At 50.7% G+C, this 18,817-nt stretch overlaps 1 protein-coding gene across 1 annotated transcript; it reads right to left on the reverse strand.

The window, feature by feature from the left end:
- Positions 1-6,878: 6,878 nt before the first annotated feature.
- FZD8 (frizzled class receptor 8) lies at positions 6,879-17,330 on the reverse strand. The gene has a single exon (XM_067030448.1). It carries the CDS (start codon positions 16,540-16,542, stop codon positions 14,476-14,478), a length of 2,067 nt encoding a protein of 688 aa, XP_066886549.1. The 5' UTR covers positions 16,543-17,330; the 3' UTR covers positions 6,879-14,475.
- Between the last annotated feature and the right edge of the window lie 1,487 nt (positions 17,331-18,817).

The following is an 18,817-nucleotide window of genomic DNA, read 5'->3' on the forward strand; positions in this document are numbered from 1 at the left end:
TAAGGGACAGGAAAAGAGCCAGCGGCGTCAGCAAGACTCTCAGGACCCCTATGGCCACTTCCAAGGGAGTGAGTCCCTTGTCTCCTCATAACAACCAGACGTCATGGCAAAGCAGCGCCGATTATTCACGCTGAGCAGGGACCGAGTCGGTGGGACAAACGGCGGATCTGCAGTATTCCAGAAGTTGTCAGATATCCGTGCTTGAGTTTATATATTCCTTTAAAACTCTAAACTCTTTCCTTCTGTGTCCTCCTTTTCTGATACCACCTGGGTTTCCACCCAAAGCCTCTGACGAGATGTATCATATCTACTACACCCCAGGGGGGCCCAATGGGCGCCGTATCCCCCCTTCCTTGTATTTCCGTGTCATTGGCAGGGGGAAGGGTCTGGCATCCTGCACCTGACTTGGTGGATAGAGCAGAATTACTTATTTACTTAACATTATTTCTACAGGCAGGAGTTGACGTCAAACCTGGTCTTTCGTTTAAGTGTCCTTATGCTGTTGCTTCCATTGTTTGTTCTGGTTGCCAGATTGTCTTTTTCTCCGATGAAATGTACCTTTTTGGGGGGGAAGTATTATTTACATTTCATCATGCTGCTAGCTTTTATTGCCAGTTTTACTTTCCAGACACACACGGACATGCTGCGCGTCAGCAATAGTGGGTAGAGTGCTGGGGAGAGAAGAGGGCCAGGGCGGTGGCCTGAAGGGGCTGCCCAGCGGCCGGCGTTTCTGGAGAGCTCGGTCCAGGCACCCAGACAGATGCCACTCGAAGCCGCAGTCTCCAGTAGGGTCCCCAGCACTGTCCCCCCAGCTCCACATTTTCCCAGTTAGCTCCCCGTCTGCCGTTTTAAACTCTTCTTCCCCACTCCCGCCTTAGCTGGCGACCTTGCTTGCTACCTGCCCTGCCTGGACTTTCTGACGGAATCTGTCACAGCCCCCCTACAGGATAGGTAGTGGGGCTCGGTGTACAAGTGAAACGTTAGAGAAGGTACAATAAACTCCAGGTTCCCCCACGGTAGCCCCAATATAGGGCGTCGTGTCTGGCGCCAGGTAGGTGTTCAATAGACAGTTTTTCAAGTTAATTTTAACGTAGGAGAAACTTAAAACTATGGGGAGATGGCAGCCCAGAAGGAAGGCTTGAAGACAGGAGATAAAGAGGAACCGGTAACAGAACAGCTCTTCGGCCCGATGGAGGATCAGACAGAGAATGCAGGTGAGGGGCTGGGCCCTGAGTGGAGGGGAGATGTCTCCTTGGAGACCAGAGGCAAGGGGGTCAGGGCGGAGCAGACGGGCTGTCGAGGGAGCGTGGGGAGTGTCTGTGGGCAAGGGTGTTTGGAGAAAGTCTGGAGCAGCTGCCATAGGGAACGGAGGAGGGAGCTGACCGAGGGCCCGCACAAGAGGTCAGCCTGTGTCCCTCTGGCTGGAGGAGAAGGGCGTTAACTGAGTGTCTGCTGCATGCCAGGAGCACGGGTCAGGTCACTTGATCCTCTCAGTAGCCCTGAGGGTACCATTTGACAGGTGAGGAAACCGAGGCTCACTGGTAACTTTCTCAAGGCCACACAGTGAAGGAAACTGCAGCAGGAATTTACGAATAGATCCGACTCCAAAAACCTGTGTTCTTCCCCCATACCCCACCGCCTCTTGCAAGGTTTTGGCTTATTATGGACAAAAGCCCTCCCTAAGCCGCAATCAACTCTTGGCTGGCTCGAGGCTTCTTAATCACTCCTTTTCTGGGCCAGGAACAGAGAGGACGCTTACGGTCATGGAGGTACTACCTTTGCCAGCTACTGATTTTTCCATGAGGAGAGGATTTCTCAGCTGCTTGATGAACTCACTCTGTGTGCATCTCCCACTGGTTATGTAGCAGCCTGTTTGCACTTGACCCTTCGATCAGATGCCCGACTGCTCTGCTCGGGGCATAACCAACCTCAACCACGTCTTCTTACACAACTTAAAGTTCAATAGTGATATAAAGCTTTTAAAATTCACTTTTTATCAACTGAATCCGACAAGTCTTTAAAACAGAGGTGTGCACACTACTATATATAAAATTGATAAACAACAGGGACCAACTGTATAGCACAGGGAACTATATTTAATATCTTGTAATAACCTACAAGAAAAGAATCTGAAAAGTTATATATATATATAAAAGTTGTATATACATATATACACATATATATGTATATATGTGTGTGTGTGTGTGTGTGTGTGTGTGTATATATATATATATATATATAAAACTGAGTCACTTTGCTGTACAGCTGAAACATTATAAATTAAGTATACTCCAATAAAATAAAAGCCCCAGAGGCGTGACATGATATTTCTATAACTCTTGGAAATTTTTTCTACCTGGGTGGGGCCCGTCCATGGCTGATGTTTGAAATTACTCATCAGGATTCAGCTCTTGAGTGAAATATTCAAGCTGGGATACCTTTTAAAGTCCCAAGGCTTTGGGAGAAACTGCTCCCTGTATCACCTGGTATCAGCAGTTACTTTGGTGATCATGACGGATCAATGATTGTGATAAGAGGAGTAGGAGGAAGACGTTCAGGGCAGGGGGTGGACTTCTTGGGGATGGAGGGGGAGAAGAGGTTGGTACCCAAGTGGGAAGAGGGAGAAAAGGAGGAGAGACTAGAGTCCCAAAGACCAACTCTGTGTGAGAGACGCCAAGGGACAGAGAAGGGAGCCCAGGCAGGGAGCTGGTGCTTGAGGAGATCAGGGCAAACACCAGGAGGAAGGGCCAGAGGCAGAGTTTAGGGCTCCATCATTGTGAGGCTGGGGGACAGCATGTGGGGACGCGGTGCAGAAGGAGCCTAGTGGCCTTGGGCATTTGGGAAAGCGGAGGGATGGTGACTTGCCTTTGTGTGTGTGGGGGGGTCAAAGAGGTCTAAGGGCCTAGCTGATCTGTTGGTAACTCCATATCTCTAAAGAGGGCCAACAGAAGCCCCAAAAGACTCCCTTTAGAGAAATGGAAATAAAACCAGAAATAAATAAATGGGACCTAATGAAACTTAAAAGCTTTTGCACGGCAAAGGAAACCATAAACAAGACGAAAAGACAACCCTCGGGATGGCAGAAAATATTTGCAAACGAAGCAACTGATGAGGATTAATCTGCAAAATATACAAGCAGCTCAATATCAAAAAAACCAAACAACCCAATCCAAAAATGGGCAGAAGACCTAAATAGACGTTGCTCTAAAGAAGTTATACACATTGTCGACAAACACTTGAAAGGATGCTCAACGTCACTAATCATCAGAGAAATGCAAATCCGAACTACAATGAGCTATCACCTCACACCGGTCAGAACGGCCATCATCAAAAATATCTACACACAGTAAGTGCAGGAGAGGGTGTGGAGAAAAGGGAACCCTCTTGCACTCTTGGTGGGAATGTAAATTGATACAGCCACTATGGAGAACAGTATGGAGGTTCCTTAAAAAACTACAAATAGAACTACCAGACGACCCAGCAATCCCACTACTAGGCATATACCCTGAGAAAACCATAATTCAAAAAGAGTCATGTACCAAAATGTTCATTGCAGCTCTATTTACAGTAGTCAGGACATGGAAGCAACCTAAGTGTCCATCGACAGATGAATGGATAAAGAAGATGTGGCACATATATATATACAATGGAATATTACTCAGCCATAAAAAGGAATGAAATTGAGTTATTTGTAATGAGGTGGATGGACCTAGAGTTTGTCATACAGAGTGAAGTGAAAAAGAGAAAAACAAATACCGTATGCTAACACACATATATGGAATCTAAAAAAATAAAAGGTTCTGATGAACCTGGGGGGGGACGTAGAGAATGGACTTGAGGACACGGGGAGGGGGAAGGGTAAGTTGGGACGAAGTGAGAGAGTAGCATTGACATATTTATACACTACCAAATGTAAAATAGATAGCTAGTGGGAAGCAGCCGCAAAGCACAGGGAGATCAGCTCGGTGCTGTGTGACCACTTAGAGGGGTGGGATAGGGAGTGTGGGAGGGAGACGCAAGAGGGAGGAGATATGGGGATATATATATATATACACATATAGCTGATTCACTTTGTTATACAGCAGCAACTAATACAACATTGTATAGCAATTATACTCCAGTAAAGATGTTAACAAAACAAAACAAGACTCCCTTGAGTCAGCCCAAGATGAGGGAGTGCATGTGGTCTCCTTGGGGGTACTGGGAGACTGTCCAGGTATATATCCCCAGGGGCCCATACCAATAACCCTGCGTGTGTTTCTAACACCAATGTTTCCTAATAAATTGTTATGCATTAGTTGGGTCAGAAAGCATGCTTTCTGTATTACATTTTATTTTTGGTTTTGTTGGGTGTTTGTTGCTGCGCGCAGGCTTTCTCTAGTTGCGGTGAGCGGGGGCTACTCTTCGTTGCAGTGCATGGGCTTCTCATTGCGGTGGCTTCTCTTGTTGTGGAGCACAGGCTCTAGGTTGTGGGCTTCAGTAGTTGTGGCACGCAGGCTCAGTAGTTGTGGCATGCAGGCTCAGTACTTGGGGCTCACAGGCTTAGCTGCTCTGCGGCATGTGGGATCTTCCCAGACCAGGGCTCGAACCTGTGTCCCTGCATTGGCAGGCGGGTTCTTAACCACTGCACCACCAGGGAAGTCCCATAAATTACATTTTTTTAAATACCTCCCCAAAATTCTGGTTTGGATGGGGCATGTACTTTGTTTTTTGTTTGTTTGTTTGTTTGTTTGCCGTACGCAGGCCTCTCACTGTTGTGGCCTCTCCTGTTGCGGAGCACAGGCTCCGGACGCGCAGGCTCAGTGGCCGTGGCTCACGGGCCCAGCAGCTCCACGGCATGTGGGATCTTCCCGGACCGGGGTACGAACTCGTGCCCCCTGCATCGGCAGGCGGATTCTCAACCACTGCGCCATCAGGGAAGCCCATGTACTTTGTTTTGTATTCTTTTCCTTGGAGCCTTGTTGGGTTTGATTGGTGAAGAGACACTATAAGGAAGTTCATTGTAAATAAAAGGAAGCAGGATGGAACTTCGTACCAGAGAAGGAAATATGATGTCATCAAAGAGGAGGACACAGAACGAGGGTGGAGGGACCCCAAAGACACACTTCCTCTTCTTCTCAAATGGGTGCTTGCCCCCAGCCCAGCAGGGTGCCTCTGGCTGGGGGCTGGTCCAATGGGGGTGTTATGGGAGATTTGGAGGCAAAATATAGGCCCAGAGACTCACATAGAACTGAGGGTAGAATGGCATCCAGGTTGTGTCAGTAGAGTTTTGATTGTGCTGGGAAATCACACTGCTGATAATCCAAGTGGAATTAACACCTTTTGTTGTTAACTTGACACTTCTCACCCAAGCTAATGAACAGCTTACTATAAAACGAAATTGGTAACTTTAGAGGCCTGGAAAAGAGTTCCCGACTTTCCGCAGACCCACCCTCACTTCCTTGAACTTGGAAACGTCTGTGTTAGTCTTGCATTAATCCTTCTTGAGCTGGCACAGCACGATTGTGCTGGAAAGTCATGGAATTCACCACATTCATCCTTTAATTAGAATAAACTTGGATTTAAAAGCTTCTGTGTGATTTGGAAAAATCCAATCTTTGGTCTCAGACTGCTAAATCCTCTGAGAATTTTGAAATGCAAATATACAAAGCATAATACAGTGTTAGGTTCTATTAATCTGAAGAGTATGTGAGTCATTTTAAACCTAGAGTATTTCAGACTTAGTCATTTCCTTCATATGAAATCCAACTTTCCAGCATAAAAGTTATGAAGGGCAAGGTTTTCCAGCATATAGAACTACACATCTTCAGTGTGGAAACTGGGTATGGAGGTAGGATTGCTAAAGGGCTTTGCAGCGTTTTGTTGCAACTCTGATTAAACTTTTCTTTTTTTTTCCTTCATCCAAACTTTGCTTTTCGTAAACTTTCTGCTCTATTTTTCTCTCCTTATTGTTCTTGCTGTTTAGCTCTACTGGGTGTTCATTTTCTCTGGTGAGTTTCACATTGAAGAAAGTGCGCTGAACACAGCGCTGAGTCCCCTCTCACATCATGGTGGTTCACGGAGATGCTGAAGTGTAAGTCCCAGTGCCCTGCACAGTAGGTGCTCGACAGACATGTGCTGAATGAATGGATTTTTAGAACAGCAAACAATTTTTAAAAATAAGAGAAATTCTCTCTTCTGAGTGGGTTAAAGCACTGACATTTAACCATTATAAGGACAGTGGAAGTCACAAGCATCTCATTGAGGAGTTTATACTTATATCTTGATTTTCCTTCTCTTTCTTGTAAACAGGGATTTTAAATATACTATTTTTCTCTCGATCATGTCATCTGTTTCTCAGAAGAACTGTGTGAGAGGGCAGAGTGATAGTACATCAATTATACCTCAACTTAAAAAAAGAGAAGAAAAAAAAAAGGAAGAGCCACACAATAATTATTACCCTCATTTCATGGATGAGGAAAATGGAGTCCAGAAACATTGATAATAAAAACTAGGGCAAGAACACAGAAATTCTTAGTCCAGTTCTTTTTGTATTTTACTTCCCTCCTTTCAGGAGAAGGCAGGCTTAATTGTGGTGAATAGTCTGTGGGAGGATGTGGTGTTTGTTACTGCTATTCAGTAACTATTTCCAGGCACACGGTTACTTCCCTGCACCCTTTGGGGTGTAACGTGGCCATATGATTTGCTTTGGTTAATGACACATGTAGATATGACACTGCCATTTCCAGGCAGAAACTTTTAAGAATCAGTGGCTATATCCCTCCCAACCTATGCAGGGAAAATGGAAGCAGATGCCAAGATAAAGCTTTCAGCAACCTGGCATCTAAGGTGGAAAGAATCCCTCTACTGACACATACTGGACAATGTGTGCAAGTGATAAAGTATTATCATTACTTTATTGAAATATAATTGACATACAATATAATATTAGTTTCAGGTGTACAACATAGTGATTTGACATTTGTATACACTGGGAAATGATACCCACAAAAAGTCTAGTTACCATCTGTCACCCTACAAAGTTCCAAGTTTTCTTTTCTTCTTGTCATGAGACCTTTTAAGGTTTACTTTCTTAGTAACTTCCAAATTTGTACTACAATAATATTGACTATAGTCCTCATGCTTGTACATTACATCCCTATGATTTACTTAGTTTATAACTGAAGTTTGTACCTCTTGACCCCTTCACCCATTTTACCCACCCCTCATCTCCCTCCCCTCTATCAACCACCCATCTGTTCTCTGTATCTTTGAGTGTTGTTTTGTTTGTTTTGTTTTTCAGATTCCACATATAAGTAAAATCATATGATATTTGTCTTTCTCTGATAAGTTATTTTTTGTTGCGTTAAGCCATTGAGATTTTGGAGTTGTCTGTTATTGTAGCAAAACTTAGCCTTATTTTGATTGATACGGAAATGAAGGAGCATACGTGGGTAAAGAATGCATGGGTCACTGGGTGGCTGGGAGATGAGATGAGTGAGTAATCACTTGTGACTGGATAAGGTCCAAGGGATACATCTCTTCTCTTTGTACCAATGTCCTAAGTGCATAGATTCAAATAAAGTGTAAACCACAAGGATCGAGGAGGGTATTTTTAATGAGGGCACACATATGTTCATTTTCACAAGCTAAGTCTACAGCTACATCCTGTATTTCTAATCCCAGTGATGCTATGAAATGATACCTTTTGTTTGGTTCTAACAGATCCTTTTAATAACACCTTCCACTTTTTTGGCCCCCCAAAATTGTCTGTGTCCTGATTCCTGGAATTAAGTTCTTTTTGGTTCCGATTAAGTATAGCCAAGCATGCTCTTTAATGGTATCACACAAAATTTGTACCCTGTCTGTGGGTTTGACCTATGACCCTCTGCTTAGACTCTTACAGAAATTGGATGAGGTGTGACAGTTAAGATCTAAGATCATACTTGTTAGGTAGACTCAGGAAAACCTCAGTTTACTTGCGGAATGAATCTCACTTTCTGGGTCTTTGGTCAAGGTCTCGTCCCTTCTTTCAGGGTACCTGGAGAAAGAGTAGATTTCTGCACTGAATAAATGTTATCCCCAAAATTCTAAAACTTGAGCAAAGCTCCAGCATCAGGTAAGATAGTATGAGTTTACTTTTAAAGATACACATTGTGACATACATTCAGGATCGCAGCCTACCTGCCTCTAGGACTACAGGGTGACAGACCACCTGTTCTTGGAAAGTCACGCCCAGGTCGGGTCACATTTACTGAAGAGAAAGAGCATCTTTAATTTTAATGGCTCCCACTAATAATATATCGACATGATCGGGTCCTTCTAGGGTTACAGGTTGGGTTGAATTTCTAGGTTAAAAGAATCACTCCCTATGTACCCAGTCTTTGGTTGTTTCGTTACAAGTGAAAGAAAAAGCAGGGCTATCCAAAACAGCCCTGTGCAGAGAGAGCTTCCGTTCGGAACATAGCGTGAAGTTCTCCCTTTGGACCAGGTGAGGGCACCCTTGTCCTCTCCCAAATATTTACTTAAGGTTGGAAAAAAAATAACCACTTCCATTTAAATTAGTTACATTGGATGACAAAAGCAGTCTGCTTAGTTAACTTCTAGTTGCATTTTGTTGTTTCACTTTAGATCATAACGTCACCTTCAATTGCAGTTCGCTGGCTTTCAACTCTGCCTACACATGAGAATCATTCACCTGGGGTAGTCTGAGAAAACTCTGAATTCCCAGATTCCATGCCCAGAAGTTCTGGTTCAGCTGGTCTGGGGTGCTGCCTGGGGACATGGTGTTTTTAAGAAACACCCCGAGTGCTTCTAGCATGTAGGCAGGGGTGAGAGCTACTGCCAGGGTGTTAGTTAATTAGAAAACAGGTTTGTTAGGGGATGAACGTTGGAAATCGTTTTTCTAATTTAGTGTACGGTCCACCTGAGCATTAAATAAGGTGCTATAAATAGGTACCTTTGTCCTTGGTGAATTAATGGTTCTCCCCAAGGCTTGGAAAGCCATTAAAGTCATTTAGTTAAAATCTATCCTGACTTTGCTCCTGCCTGGCCGGTCCTCCTTCACTCCATCCTTCTCTGGCCGCCCCATTCCGGGTACCACCATCCTCTTGGGGCATCTCCTGGAGCCTGTGGTTTAAATCGGCTGAGCTCCTCTCCCTTTCCCGTTGGTCCTCTCCGTCCAGAGATTTCCGCGGGGCTCAGCCACTCTCTGTTTGCTGCTCCGGCCCGGCTCTTCAGCGCCCAGCGGCTCTGCTCTTCGCTTTCTTCCCGGAGGCTCCAGGCCTCTGCTGACCGGGGCATAGTTCTCCCACTTTGGGGCCCTCTCCCCGGCGTGACTCCATCAGCCGCTGACCCCTTCCTTCCTCCCCAGTCACTGCAGCTCCTAAGTAGCAGACAGACTGCGTCCTTGGGCCTTTGTATCAACTAGGCGAACGTGAACTTGGCCAATTATCGTGTTACCGTAGGCAGTGCAGAGCCAGGTGCGCTGGCCCGTGTCGGCCAGGGGCCGGAGAGGCAAACGTTCCCGGAGCTCTCTGGGCAGCCTCTCAGGCTGTGTGTCCGAATGCTCCTCTGTAGGTCAGCACCAGACCATGGAAAACCTGGACTCTGGTAGGATTCTGGGACGGGCTGAACACGGCCAGGAGAGCTGACGTCAGGGGTGGATGCACATGGCGGTTGGTGGCCTTAGGGACTTACACAGACAGCAGGGCGGCGGGAAAGGCCTAGGGAAATAGGAGCGACACGTAGGATCTGTGGCTTCTAAGCCCAGCTCCGCTCCTGGCTGTGTGACCTTGGGCAAGTCCAGTCCGCTTCGGGCATCAGTTTCCCGGCCTGAAAATGAGGCGCCTTCGTGTGCGTGCTGAGCGGCTGTGGATCGGATACAGCACAACTTCTGATTCCACATTCCGTCCCATTTCATTCCTGGGTCACGCTGCTCTTCCTTGTTCACAGAGCGGCAAGGTTCTCAGTAAAACTCCAGGATCACACAGGCGACCTCCGAGATCTTCTTTGGTCCCCTTCCCCTTGGCCAGCGCCGCCCCCTCCCACCCGGCCCTGCTGGTCATTCTGAGCTTCAGGAGCAAGAAGCCGTCAGACGTGGGCTTCGTGAAGCTGCCCCTTTCTATACGCCCTCCTCGCCGGCCTGGTCCCCCCACACTGCTGTGCTCAAGTATTCCAGAACTGGCGCCTCCCCCGCACTTCCCTTTGGCTGACCTGTATCCTGGCACGGTTTCTGTTCCGTGGTGTGCTTCCACGAACACCTGGCTAGACAACGGGGGGCAGCCCACGTCCCTCTCAAGCCAGGGGCATTTTGCGCGGCATTGGACAGCACCCACCGGACCCCGCAGATGGACTTCACGGTGGGAGACGGTAAGGCGTGTGCTGAAATGAACAAGCCGGCTGCATGGCCCCCCTCCAGAGGGTCTTCACGATTTATCCTTTCTCCCATTAAGTTCTGGTGTGGTGAATCTTTGGTGAGCTGCTCATTCTTGAGATAAAAGTAACTCAGAAGACAATTTTTTAAAAGACCTATCATTGGATTTCAACCCAGCTTAGATTTTTCGCATAACTGTTGTATCGAGGGTTTAATTCAACTGAGGTCTCTTGGGGCCTTCAACGGACGCAGTTTGGGGGATCTTCTTCTTGAGAGAAAGGGTTCAAAGTTATGAATACAAAATAGCTGCAGGCCCTCTGTTCAGGGCTCAGGCCTGCACTGCTGGGGGCTCAGTAGTTGAAAGAATTGAAATGAGGGAGCAAGTCCTCCGGTTCTGGAACTTTGCAGCATCGCCAGGTGGCAGTATTGTACCAAGTTTGGAAGTTGATCACGGCGGGCGCTGCGTGCTGCATCTCAAGGGACTGACTATTTTGTAACTATGCTTTCAATCGCATCCTGTGCTCACAACTGTGTGAGGCTCCATGTGTGACTTTTCTTTTGGCAAAACAATCCTATTTCCTTCCCTCAAACTTTGAAGACTTGCAGAAACCTTTAAGGTCATCAATGCAGGTGACATCAATACAGGTGTCACTGTAATGGTGACAAAGTTTGCTCCTTAAACTACTAAATACACTTTCCCCTCTGTTTTGTGGTACTTTCAAGTTGCGTTCATTATAAAGCAAAAAGAAAGTGTTTCACATAACTTCTGCCACAAGTACTTTTAATGAGCTTTGGCTTTTCTAATGCTTTTAACCATATTAGACTTTATTTACATTGATCTTCTAGCCACACAGTAACCTCATCCCTTCCTCGTCCCCCCATATTTGACAAGGTTTTCGGAAACTCATACTGGCTCCATGCTCTGGTGAGGGATCCATCTATATTCATCTAACGCAGATGGCCAAATACTCTTCCTCCCTTTTCCCATCCCTCAAACCAATCTGGAGTTTTAAATCCCATTAATAGATACCTTTTGGGTACTGGCAACTTTGCAATTCAAGTTTTAGGTTTAAAGGCAAGGAACTAGCGCTCTGTTTTAATTTTCAGTATCTAAAATCAGCCTCTGCGATGACAGGTGCAGCTTTCTCCTAAGAGCTGTCCTCAGAATTGTAGCCATTTTGTAAAAGTGATCAAATGTGGCATTTTACAAGGCTACACTGAAGAATTAATACAGGAAAAAACTTCAGAGTTGACCACTTCCCACCGTCATAGTTGAAGATACGTCAATAGTGAGACTTCTGCTAAACTTGGAAACCAATATGCTAAGTAGCCTTTTAACTGTCTCTCCTTCTCACATACGTGATAAGGCCAAACGGGAACTGCCTTTGAAACTTTCTAAGTGAAAGTGTACGTTTATGGCCGGTTTATGTACACAGACTACATGAGACTCACCCCATGGGTTAGACGCAGGCCACTCACTGGTACCCAAGTTACAAAATAGTAATTCTTTAATACAAACTGCCAGGAGGTGAACATTTTACAGTGCTTCTGACTTTTAAAAGATATAATCGGCATGATAGCTCAAGTCGGTGTTCTTCCCGTGTATCTAATTTTAAAAATCCAATTAACACCAAGAATGAGTCCGGAAAGGATTTGCAAAATGTTTCTACCAAGAAACCCTCCTTAAAAGCCTCTTACATGACAAAGATCAGTCAAAGAAGTAGTTTCCATCCTATTCATTAAAAGAAGAAAAATTTTGAACCACTAAATATTCCTATTAGGAGAAGGAAAGAGAACAAACTTCTTAGCAGGATGCAGCGAACACGTCCCCACGCAGCCCCCAGTGTTTGATGCTCCCCGTTAGGGTAGCTGCCCATTTCTTATCTTGATTGACAGGTTAATAAGGGACCTGGGGCTATCTTTTCAGTCTGAACACACAACCTTACCAATTACTTTTAAATTATTGCTAATCTGTCCGAAAATAACAAGCGAGAGGAATAAAAATATCTGAAAAAGAGAAATGTCTGCTGAAGAAGCTTTTACTTCCGGTGCTTTAAAAGGTTCGGTTCAGAAAACTTGCCAGAATTTAGTCAATAGAATTTAGGCACTGAAGGTTTTCTTTTTCTTTTCTTTTCTTTTTTTTTTTCTTTTTTTTTTTTTTTTTACGAAAAACTTGTAGTTTATAATAGTTCATTGGTTCAATTAGGAGCGAAAAAGAAGGGAGTTTTGTAATGCAATTGTCCAGCAAAGGAAAACGCTTTAAATTGGGGGATTATGTGCGCAGACCACCTGTAGGGCATTCAGAGCCCTTTTCTATAATGCTTCAACCCATGCCTAGCTGCCTGCAGGCTGGCTAACAATGCCGGGGAAAGCTGTTTAAAAGGCTGCGCGCACTTGTGCCTCTGGTCTTCACTAACTGTTACAAGTCTTCCTCTCCCTCGCTCTCTCTCCTTTTTAAAGTAAAAGTCCCACATCCCTTTAATGGAAGAACTTTAAGGCTCCGCGGTGGCCAATTGGTCTGCACCAAGAGGAGCCGGGCCGCAGGGAAAGAAACTTCAGACTATACAGCACATTTGGAGAGGAGAAAAGATCAAAGTTTTTCAAACTCAAAAGACCAAGTTCCCTACAGATTAACCCTATTCATTTGGTTCCTCTTAAAGGAATGATGTGCTGAGCCACTAGGCAGACAGGTAAAAAGTTCAACAATTGCCAAAGCATTCTTCTGCTAACTCAACAGCCATCTGCTCAAATCAATTAGCTTAGTCTTGACAGAGGAACAATAGCTTTTTCTCTAGGAAAAGCAGCACATGTGATATACACAAGCCTGGAAGGTTATTAAGATGTTAACCCGTTAGTTTAATCCAGTAAAGAGCGCCTGCTCTACCACCAAATTGTCGAGTGACTTACACTGTAAAGTGTGATCGATGGTTTAAAACATTAACCTCTACCCTACCCTTCAGCAGTGTGTTCAGTCCTGGAAGAGCAGGTGCTTTCAGAATCACAGACGTGAGAAATGAACGTGGAGTTTGAAGCCTTCAGTGACATCATACAAGATAAATAACAAGGCGGAGTGGAATTAGTGCCTTGGCAAAAGTTCCGTTTACATACACTAAGGTTTAGTGTTGTTACCCATGGATCAGAAAAGAGCTACCATTCAAAAAAACACCACCTTCTCGGGAAAGGTGCAAAATCTTAATGTTGATTTCAGTTCAATAGTGATATTTCAACTTTGCTAACAACTTAGGAACTAGAGTTTAACAGGTCATTCTCTCCATGCCTAAGGGCAGTGTACATAGTGAGAAACTAGCAAATGTCCGTGTTTCCAACGGGCCCTCAGCAAAAAGCACTTTCAAGGTTGACCAGCTTAGGAGAGACAGGGGGAGAGGGCAATGTTTAAATCATTTATCAAAAGTCATTTTATTGCCAAAATAGAATACTTATATTTGTTCTTACAGGGGTGGCCTCTAAACTTTTTACAGAAAATGTACAGACTGTATATCTTTGGATATGTACATATTTTACACATTTTTACAATTTAACAAATAATTATATAAATACATCCTCTAATGTAAGAAACCCGTATTTACTTGGGGTGTATAATTAAGACATTTCTTGTTTGTTTACGTAAGGCATCTGCCTGGTCATTAAGAATACCCAAACCGTGCAATCCCATTAGGTCGTGGTCAACCCTCCTCTAGGACGTGTTAGGGGTGAGGGTTTACGCAGGAGAGTCGAGGGCGGAAACTAGGTCCCTCAAGGTGAAATCTGTAGGTCTGGCTTCAAGCTCAGCAAATGGCAACCAGCGAGGGCTCCAAACCTTGGGTCCCGGAAACGCGGCAGCTGAGCTCACGCTCCTCTGCCAAGACAAATTAACGCCTGGCGGGAGGAATTCCTCGCCCGTCGGTGGAGGAACGGGGGCTGGGTCTGGGAGCCTTCAATGCCAGGTACTTTGTTCTAAGCGAGTCCCAGCTAATGGATACCATTAAGAGTTCATTATCATGCTAATAGCAATCAACACGGGGAAGGGGGGGACCCTCTGCCTCCGAGTGACCCCCCCCCCTCCGCAACACTCGGTCTCCTCGCCCCCTCCCCAGCCCTCCCGGGCGCCCCCTCCCCTCCGCTCAGACCTGGGACAATGGCATCTGCTTTGGATAAGACACGGAGCTGGCCGTGCCAGACCGCCACGTCAGGCCGGTGCTGACGTCGCTGTACAGGGAGCCCGCCCCGCCGCCCGGGCCCCCGCCCCCGCCGGCCCCCGGGCCCCCGCCCCCCGGGCCGCCCCCCGCCGCGCCCGAGCCGGCCGCGCCCGCGCCCTTGCTGGCCCAGCAGCAGCGGGTGCACAGCGCGCGCCACGACTCGAGCGTCTTGCCGGACCAGACCCACACGCCCGACGTGATGCCCACCACCAGGCACATGAAGTACTTGAGCATGAAGACGGCGTAGTCGGGCCGGCGCGCCTGGTCCGGCTGCAGGTCCCGCAGGCACGGGCAGTTGTGCGTGGCCTCCCAGCGCGCGCGGTTGTGCTGCTCGTAGAAGAGGCAGGCGACCACGACGGCGGCGGGCACGGTGTAGAGCACGGTGAAGAGGCCCAGGCGGATCATGAGCTTCTCCAGCTTGTGCGTCTTGGTGGGGCCCCCCTGCTGCTTGATGACCGAGCGGATGCGGAAGAGCGACACGAAGCCGGCCAGCAGGAACATGGTGCCGATGAAGAGGTAGATGACCAGCGGCGCCAGCACGAAGCCGCGCAGGTTGTCCAGGCTCTGGTTGCCCACGTAGCAGATGCCCGCCACCGGGTCGCCGTCCACCGAGCTGAGCGCTAGCACGGCGATAGACTTGACGCTGGGCACGAGCCACGCGGCCAAGTGGAAGTACTGCGAGTAGCCGGCGATGGCCTCATTGCCCCACTTCATGCCCGCCGCCAGGAACCACGTGAGCGACAGGATCACCCACCAGATGGAGCTGGCCATGCCGAAGAAGTAGACGAGCAGGAAGACGACGGTGCACAGCGCCGGGCCCGTGGTCTCGTAGCGCACGTGCTGCTCCACGGCACCCAGCTCCTCGTACTCGCCGCGCCCGCCCGGGCCGCCCGCGCCCGCGCCCGCCGCGCCCGCGCCCGCCGCCGCGCCCCCGGCGCCCCCCGCCCCGCCTGGGGCCCCGGCGCCGCCGCTACACGCCACCTTCTCGTGGCCCGCCACCAGGCGCACCAGGTAGCCCACGGACACGAAGAGGTAGCAGGCCGAGAGGAAAATGATGGGCCGCTCGGGGTACTTGAAGCGCTCCATGTCAATGAGGAAGGTGGAGACGGTAGCGAAGGTGGAGACGAAGCAGAGCACCGACCACAGACCGATCCAGAAGACGGTGAAGGCGCGCTCGTCCTGGCTGAAGAACGGGTTGTGGCAGGGCAGCGCGCAGTTGGCGATCTGGCCCGTCTTGACGCGGTTATAGAGAGGGTGCCGCTCGCTGGACACGCTCACCATGGGCGCGCGGCACTGGCAGCCCGGCTCGCAGGGCGCCGCGCCGCCGCCAGGGGGCCGCGCCTTCCCGCCTCCGCCGCCACTGCCGCCGCCGCGCGCGGGGGGCGCAGCCGCGTCCCCGCCGCCGCCCCTGCCGCGGGACGGGGGCCGGGCCCCGGGCGGGCGGCCGTGGCCGCTGCCGGAGGGCGGCTGCTCGCCGGGCGGCGGGGGCGGCGGGCGCCGCGGTGGACTGGGCGCGGCCGTGGTGAGGTCGGTGCGGTTGTAGTCCATGCACAGCGTGTCAGGGTTGCCCTGCTCGGGCAGCCTGTCGCAGCGCATGCGGTCGGGCCAGGCGAAGCCGTACTGGCGCATGAGGGGCGCGCAGCCGGCCTTGGCGCGCTCGCATACCGAGCGGCAGGGAGGCAGGGGCTTCTTGTAGTCCTCCAGGCAGATGGGCGTGTACATGCTGCACAGGAAGAACTTGAGGTCGGGCGAGCACTGGATCTCCACCAGCGGCCAAAATTGGTGCACCTCCAGGCCCGCCTCGTCCTGCGTGTCGTGGTTGAACTGGTTGGGCATATAGGTGTAGTTGTAGCCGATGCCCTTGCATAACGGCACGGTGATCTCCTGGCACGCCAGCTCCTTGGCCGAGGCGGCCGCAGCGCCGCTGGAGCGCTGCAGTAGCGCCAGGGCTGCCAGCAACGAGGTCACTTCCAACAGGTAACCCCACTCCATGCTGCGCGCCTCGGCCACGCGCCTTCGCCCTCCGGGCGGCGCGCGGAGGGGCGCTGGGAGATCCTGCAAGAGCGCCGGAGGAGGGGAGAGAGGGCGCCCTGCCGGGCTCTCTCCTGCCTCTCCCGGGAAGGGGGGGGGGGTTCTGCCGATAGCCTGGTCCCTTCGCGGGACGCGTCCTCACGGCGCTGCGGGAGACGAGGGTGGCTGCCGGAGGGCACCCCGGTCCCCGGGTCTGCCCCGCTCACTCCGGCCGGGCTCAGCCCTCGCAGGGCAGAGTGGCCGGCCCCCGGCTCATCGTCCCTCTCTCGCTCGCTTTCTCTGCGTGCGCCGGTGACTTTGCCGGGCACCTAGGGCGGCGGCGCAGCAAGTTTCCTCTCGGGCGGGCCGCTGTGCGCAGTCAAGATGGCTGGGCCAGGCCGCTCCGCGCCCGGTTCAGCCCCTGCGGCCCCCTTTCGGCGTCCCGGGGCTCATGCTCGCCCCTAAGGCCGCGCGGCTGCCGCCGGGGTTCGGGGCCCGCCTCCGCCGAGGCCACCGCCCTCTGTCCCCGGCGTCGGTCCGTCGGTCCGCCGCCGGGATGACGGGCCCCGCCTCCGGTGGAAGTCCGCGTCGCGCTCCGGCCGGCAGTGGGGCGAGGTGTCGGCGGTCCCCTTCTCGCTGGACTCACGGAGCTAAATTCAGGCCGGAAGGCGGAGCGGACACCTGAGCGGCGCGCCAGCGCCCCGCCGCCGCCGCCTCCTCCTCGGCGGGAGCAGCGCCCCTCGCCAACTTCCCGCTCCGGCCCTGCTGCGCCCCGGCCGGCTCATGAATATTTATACGGCGCGGACTCGGTCTCCGCCCGCGGCCGGCGCGCCAATCCCGGGCGGGGGGCGGAGTCTGCGCGCTCCCCAGGCCCAGCCTTCCTGGGGCGGGCCCGGGTGTCCGCGCGGCCGTGAGCGCTGTCTGCGGCCAGAGTTTGGATAACCTTGGGATTGACCGCAGAGACAGAGACTTTGCCACCACCGTCCCCACGGCGCTCAGTGGGGCTGAGGTCGGGGTTCCATTTCCCCGAGCCTGCGCTTGGGGACTGGGGACAAGGTTTTATGCAGTGCGCGCTTTCGGAGGCCCGTTTTGAACTAGACAAGCCCCTGTTTCCTGCGCTCCCAAAGGTCGGCGACCTGCTGGCGAAGGGACCGCCCGCCCCTCCGCGAGCCGGCGAGGGCGCGGGGACGTTGCGGAGACCCGGGAAGGGGTGCCCTTCTTGGGGTTCTCAGAGCGATGGTCTTGGAGGCTTGGCAGTGCGGGAGGAGTGGAACGACTGCAGTTCATTCTGCCTGGTGGGGCTGGACCGGGGGCAGCCCTGGAGGAGGTGCCCGGGAGCCCAGCCGCGGGCGCGCGAGGGGCGCGGGCCCGGGGCGGGGGTCTCCTCCCGCCTCCGCTGAGAGACGTGGGGGAGCCTCAGTTTCCTTACCCGGAGAATGGGGTCACAGTACAGATCTCAAAGGGGGTTCTGTAAAATATCTATAAAGCCTCCGGACACAGTGAAGAAGAAGAAAGAAAGAAAAAGAGAAAGGGAGAAAGAAAAACTTGTAAATAGGGACAGACTGGAAACTCTGCGGCTGGATTCTCCCTCTTCATCTCGTGCTTTTGGAACACATATACATCTGCAAAGTTGACATGTTTTTGCCCGAGCCTCCTCCTCCGCCGTGGGAGGCGGCGCCGGGACCTGGCGCGGACGCGCGGACACGTCTCCGCGGTGCGCCCGGGGCCGAGCGTCTGGGGACGCGGCCAGCGAGCGCGGCCCCCGCCAGCTCGCAGCCACCTTAGACGGGGAGGGGCCCGAGGGGCGGGCGGCCTGGCAGGTTCATTTACGCTTGTTAGGACGTCCCAGGGGGTTGTCGTTCTCCTAGAATGGAGTGTTTATTTTTTAATTGATGTGCTGTTTCATTTAGCGCTTGTATGGAACTCACGCTGGGGCTGTAATTACTGTAATCTCGGGAACAAGCATTTCAGTTAGCCAGGAGGGTGGCAACAGACGTCTCTCTCTCTCTCTCTCTCTCTCTCTCTCTCTCTCTCTCTTTCTTTTCCTCTTCCCCCTCCCTTCTCCCTCTCGCTCCTACCTCTCCTTAGTTTTTCCTCCTCTTTCTCTCTTTCTGTTTCCAGATTTTTGCTATTTGTCAGGTTTCATAGCAGGAACGAGTACAGCTAGAAAACTAAAGTTATTGAGGATGTGGGGACGCAGGAGAAGCAGAACTAAAGGCACGTTTGAGGCCTGGTCGTATTTTGGGGGGTGTGCGGG

This window comes from Kogia breviceps, chromosome 3 (assembly GCF_026419965.1).
Source record: "Kogia breviceps isolate mKogBre1 chromosome 3, mKogBre1 haplotype 1, whole genome shotgun sequence".
NCBI classification, from domain to species: Eukaryota; Metazoa; Chordata; class Mammalia; order Artiodactyla; family Physeteridae; genus Kogia; species Kogia breviceps.

What these genes read in the sequence shown, in the direction of transcription:
- FZD8 (XM_067030448.1), bottom strand. Translation starts at nt 16,542, where the DNA reads ATGGAGTGGGGTTACCTGTTGGAAGTGACCTCGTTGCTGGCAGCCCTG.